Source organism: Kryptolebias marmoratus, linkage group LG22 (genome assembly GCF_001649575.2).
Source record: "Kryptolebias marmoratus isolate JLee-2015 linkage group LG22, ASM164957v2, whole genome shotgun sequence".
NCBI classification, from domain to species: Eukaryota; Metazoa; Chordata; class Actinopteri; order Cyprinodontiformes; family Rivulidae; genus Kryptolebias; species Kryptolebias marmoratus.
Window position 1 is genome coordinate 21470079 of NC_051451.1, and position 5709 is coordinate 21475787.

At 41.4% G+C, this 5709-nt stretch overlaps 1 protein-coding gene across 1 annotated transcript in view; it reads left to right on the plus strand.

Annotated features, from left to right (window-relative positions):
- The first annotated feature begins 780 nt into the window (after positions 1-780).
- The window catches only part of pprc1 (PPARG related coactivator 1), a 10467-nt gene continuing 5538 nt past the window's right edge, over positions 781-5709 (plus strand). The window contains exons 1-5 of the mRNA XM_017412966.3: positions 781-963; positions 2936-3028; positions 3117-3266; positions 3392-3472; positions 3559-5515. Of these exons, the coding sequence (XP_017268455.2) occupies positions 796-963; positions 2936-3028; positions 3117-3266; positions 3392-3472; positions 3559-5515 (2449 nt within the window). The 5' untranslated portion in view covers positions 781-795. The remainder of the gene's footprint in view (positions 964-2935; positions 3029-3116; positions 3267-3391; positions 3473-3558; positions 5516-5709) is intronic.

A 5709-nucleotide genomic window follows, 5' to 3' on the forward strand; every position in this document is an offset into this window, starting at 1 on the left:
TTGGCTTCTTTTTGCTCTTAAACATTCAATTTTATCTTGATTTATTAATATTCAATGGTATTCTGCCATTGGAAGTTACTATTGTGGCTATGATCACTGTTAAACATTTATGAATCTGATGTAAGAGAGGTGCAGTCTAGAGAAACATGTCTTGTATGCATTATTGACCATTATTGACCTTTTGTTTAACAATAGATATAAAAATGTCAGCTTCTACCAAGATTGTCACGCTATTTTCAAGTTTTAGTACGTATGTAAAGATAAAAGGATAATTTTTTAAAAAGCACAAGGATTTTAAAAGCACAAAGGTCATTGCAATCAAGAGTACAAAATAAAACTAATAATTATTAATGCAGCACAAAAATTAGGAAATTTAATTCTGAAACACAGAGACGATATTAGGACACACTGCTGCTGAGAATTCAGATGTTTGATTTCTGCTAAATTAGACAAAACATTTAGATGTAGAAGTGAATGTGAAATAAGATTTAACAAAATAGTTAAATAGCTGCTGTTGTGCTGGACTATTTATCATATATTTACCATCAACATTAATAGACATAATAAAGTTATAATATATCTCAATGATAATTACATGATATGTTAAAATATCAAAAAATAACTTTGGATTTTTATAATATAGACACATTGTTTATAAAATGTGAAAAAAACGTAATAATTTAACAATTAAGTTAATAATTTACCTAGAGAAAAGAAAAAACTACAAAGAACTACAAAGATACGTGCTTACGCAGCCCCTGACGCTCGGCGTTATTTTGCGTCATTTTGCCGGGAATGTTGGACCACGTGTCCGCTACCGGCTCGCCCGGCTGTTCCTCCTCTGATTCACTACTTTATGACTCCAAAACGAGTCCGGCCAGGGAGTGGGCTCGTAAGATGGCGGCGGAGGAGACGTTAACAGCGTGCAATATGGATCTATTCCCGATGGAAACACTAGAAGAGGTGAAGAACAAACTCTGCTCTTTATTTTTCTCCCTTCGCCGGCTCACCGTTTATAGACTTTTATCTGTTCCGTAGGCCGGAGGTAGCCTGAATGAGCTCCCTCTGCGCATGGAAAAGTGACACGTGGATGCATCAGTAGTATTTTTACTATTAGTTTAAAGAAAATAAACTCAGTCTTGTGAATGCAGCGGTTTTATAACCCTGTTAACGTGATTTTTATGCTGGGTTTGGTTTGAAAAGGCTTGTTTTGCAGCTCTGAATGAGTTAGCATCGCTTGCCTGGTTGGTTGGCACCAGGATTCCTCCTTTTGTAATAAAAACAGTCGCAACAATATGTGAAGTGACAGTTGTGCGTTGTTGTCAGAAATTAATGTGGCAAGTGTTGGAGTTGTGTATTTTACGTCAGAAACGTAGCTCTGAGGTTTTTTTTTTTTTTTTTGATGGGTTGTGTGGTACATTGTGTACACACAGGTGGTGGCAAAGTTTAAATATCCTGCTCTCCCCGTTTCTTATTCCAGTAACCCCACAGCAGGTGTGATCCTGATTTTTATATCCTAACAGTGGATTAAATGAAGTGTCGTGTGTTAATTTTGCCGGTGTGTAAATTGTGAGTTTCACGCCGGCGCATTGCAGCAAACAGTGTATCATCAGCTTCGTGTTCCGCGCACATTAGTAAAGCTTCTTGGTTTTTTACGGAATTATTGTAGCTGGTATACATCTCACACATTTGCAGGCTCTATTACTGCTGCGAACGGGCAGGTTTTCATTCAAAGCCTGTGTGTGTGTAAAGCCACATGTGGTGATTCACATGCGGGTTGGTTTCACGCATGCGCAGAACAGAGTGTAAACTTTGCTGTTTTAATCTTCATGCAAACTGTCTTGGAGAGTTTAAGCGGTGGTGTATCAACAGTTATAGTCAAACTAGCGCTGTTGTAGTTGTGTGTTTTTACCTTGTTGATTCTAAACGGCCCGCTTTGTTGAAGTGTGTATGGTCTTCCTGTGTACGGCGACAAGGAAGGGTCAAACACGTGGAACGCTACAAACACGTGGGTTACTGTGGGGGGGAAAAAAAGACTGGGAGCTTCTAAATTTATAATTTTTATCTTCATATTAAATCAGTGTGGTTGCTTCTAATTTTGTAATTTAAAATGAATAAGAATTTTTACATGTTTTGTACATTTAAAAAAATCAAACCTTTTATTTACAAGTTTAAATACTTTGAGGTGGCCAGTGTGCATTGTTTATTTTAAATCCTTAAATTTAAAATGGTATAATCTACTTTAAATCCACGTGGATTAATATTTGAAAATTAAATCTTTAGTTTTAACAGTAATCTGCATGTCTATTTGTCTATATTATTGTTTATTTTAGTTTGTAGGGCTCAAGAAGTCTGTTTTGATTCCAGCTGGAGCTAAAAATAAAAAAAAAAACTATTAAAGCTGTTCTCGTTTAAACAGGCTAAATTTAAAATTACAGAAGTTCGTAAATATCCTCACAAACACACTCAACAAACATCTGATGGATTAAGTCGAAATGCAGCTGGAATTTTAAAGACGAGGGAATAAATTCAGGTCCGGTAGTTGTTCTGTTGTGCTGCAGTAACGTGAACTTTCTGGAATAGGTTTTCAAGTAACATGGCGTGTGTGATCTTGGGTTACAGAAATTATTTTTCTCTACATATTTAGTGCCATGGCAGTCCTCATAGATGTGTAGCCTTCAAACTTCAGTTTCTATTGAGACAAACTTGTAGATTTTTACCTGACTGAACCTCATTGAAATCCTTTGTCTGAATCAGTGAAAAGTTGACTTGCTTTGCAACTTTTTATTTAAAGTTATTGTAGAGCTTTTGTTTATGTCCACTTTGTGTTTTGTGGTGACTACTTTCAGTTTTTATCTGACTCACATCTTCTGATTAATCATTTTGCCAAAACAAAAATCACCCTAACCCTAACTTTCTTGTTTTTTTATTTTAGACTGGACTCAGGTCAGAGGAAACTTTGGGGGTCCTTCAAAGCTGCATAGATCCCTCCATCCTTTCTATCTTTGATGACACATCAGTATTAGAGGCAAGACTGGTTTCACCTTTTTCGTATTTAAAATCTGTTAGCTTTTGTTCATGCTTTGATCAAAATCTCTTGTTGCTGATTCCTTTAGACTAAAGGATTAGATGAAGAGAGTGAGACCACGCTGCTGACAGCCCTGACGGAGATCTTGGACAACGTGGACGATGAGAACCTGTCGCCGTTCGACACGTTGCCCGTCTCAGACTTGCTGTCTAATCAGAAGGGCAGAGAACACTCTCCGGTTGGTGCCCAGCTGTTACACAACACCTACCAGACAGCCCACATGTGTGACGTTTAAACTGACCTCTCTCTCATTCTGTGTACTGTTGTAGCAGTAATGTCACTGTGCTCCTATGTCTTCTCCAGCTCAAGAGAATACTGTGTTTGTCTCGTTCCCCCCAAGACAAAGAGACACTCTGTAGCACTAGACCTTCGTCAGCCGGAAAGGTAGGGTTTCCAACTCTTTTCAACCTCTGTGAACCGCAAACGAATGAAAGTTTGGGCTGAATATTTGCCTCTCCATCTGTACCCAGAGCTTATTCAAGATTCAGACAAACTCTCTCCAGAGAAGTGATGGTGAGGAAGAAGAAGATGGCTCCTTCACTCTGAGCCCAGACAGACATGGCTCGTCTCCTGAGGGTGATCTGCTTGGCTGGGATGGTCTGGCTCTCCCTTTTCCTGTCACCTTTGAGCAAGAGGATGAAGATGCTCTTTCAGTCAGCCTTGGAGACTTGGTCAGACATATGCATCCATATTGTATCCCCATATCTGTAGAGAATGAGAAGGGGGAGCACATGATACCTGAAGGGGGCATATTACTTGAAGTTGTGGATCAGGGAGAAAATGGAGAACCTATCTTAACCATCCAAAACATGAGTCTGCCTGCCTCTGGGCCTCTCAAAGAGCTGCCACTGGACGATCAGGAGAAAGTTTCAGAAGAAGAGGAGCCGTCTGACAGCTCGGAGCATATCGTAGTTGATGATGAAGATGACGTGCTGCTCCAAAAAAATTGCGAATTTGCTGCTACGGTCACTTCAGTTCTACATTCAGATATGGAAAAAGAAGTCGTCCTTCAGAAAAAGAAGGGGAATAAAACAAGAAGCCCCTCGCGCAAAAAAAAGAAAAAGAAATGCAAAGAAGAGCAGCAGCCTAAACCTGTGGAGGGAAGGGTTCTGAGGAGTGGTGCCGTCACAAAACCAGCGCAGGAATTACAGAAGAAGTCTGCCAAAGAAGAGAAGAAGCAAAAGGTCTCAGGGGTTTCCTCAAATTCACCTTCATCTCTTCTAAACTCTAAAGAAATTAGGCCATGCATAACTAAAGTGCAAACAGAAAACGCCACTACAGCATCACCGACTGTCATAAATGAGAAAGCTGCTCCACTGTTGTCACCAAATCTGGACACAGTTCCATCAAGTGCTCCTCTTCAGAAGAATCAACCTGAATATTCAGTGAATGCATGGAGCTCCCAGCAGCCCAGTAAAACTCCAGAACAGCCCATCACACTTCCCTCTGTTCCCCTCTCCTTGGCATCTTCTGAAAACCCCACAGCTGCTCCAAGCTCCGAGGTTCCTGAGATCGCACCCCCTGTTGGTGCTGCCCCATCGGTCCCAGAACCTAAACCCAAGTCTCTCAGCCTTGAGGAGTACAGGCGGCTTCGGCAGCAGAAAAAGCCGGCTCCGGTGGAGAAACAAGACAAGAACGGCACCAAGTGGCCCACCCTACCTGAGCTCCCCAAAGAGCTCACCCCCATACCATGCCTGCCTGACCCCAACCCCAAGGACCCCAGACGTCCCAACACCCAGGTCGCCAAAAAGGAGCTGGAGGATCTCAGGCCTGCTTGGCAGCCGAGGGGCCCAGGAGCTCCACCCACTCCTGAGGCGCTTTTGGTGCCACCAGCCTACATGATGGCTTCATCCAGCAAAGTCTCATCAGCTGCTGCAGTTCCTAAACCCCAGCAAACACAAGATCCTTCCAACCTGCCCCAAAAGCCTCCGACTTTTTATTCAGAGAAGAATTTAGCTACACCACAGGCCACTGCAAATCCTGCAGCACCGTGTGCATCTTCAGCTTCTTTAAAACCTGCGAACCACTTCGTGTCTTCAGTAGATGGGAAAAGTTCTGGAGTCGATAGCCATGCCCAGTCCCAGCCTGTATCTTTAAAGTCTGGAGATCAAACTAAAATATGCCCCATGACCTCTGCAGATGTGACCAAACCATCCGCTGCTTCTGGATCTGCTCCGAGTGCCCCCCCGAAGAGCACCATTATTTCCCAGAAGTTACCTGAAGTCACTGCTTCTACCTCATTAACCGACCCAGATAGCAAATCTTCCAAACTCAAAGCCAGTCATGTTGAATCTTCTCCCGCTGCTCCTTTAAAAACCTTTAGTCCAAAAACACAACCCTTGGTGCTTAAAACGAAAGAAAATTCAACGAACCAAAGAGACAAAGACGCCACACAGGAGTTGATCGGGGCGTTCACCAGTGAAATAGGTACGCTTGAAGTTTTATAACTGAAATTTAGGTTGTGCAATAAGCAGTCATCAAAATTCTGCGCCGTTTTCATTTTATTATACAGGTGCTGGTCATAAAATTAGAATATCATGAAAAAGTAGATTGATTTCAGTAATTCCATTTAAAAAGTGAAACTTGTATATTATATTCATACATTACATACAAACTCATAT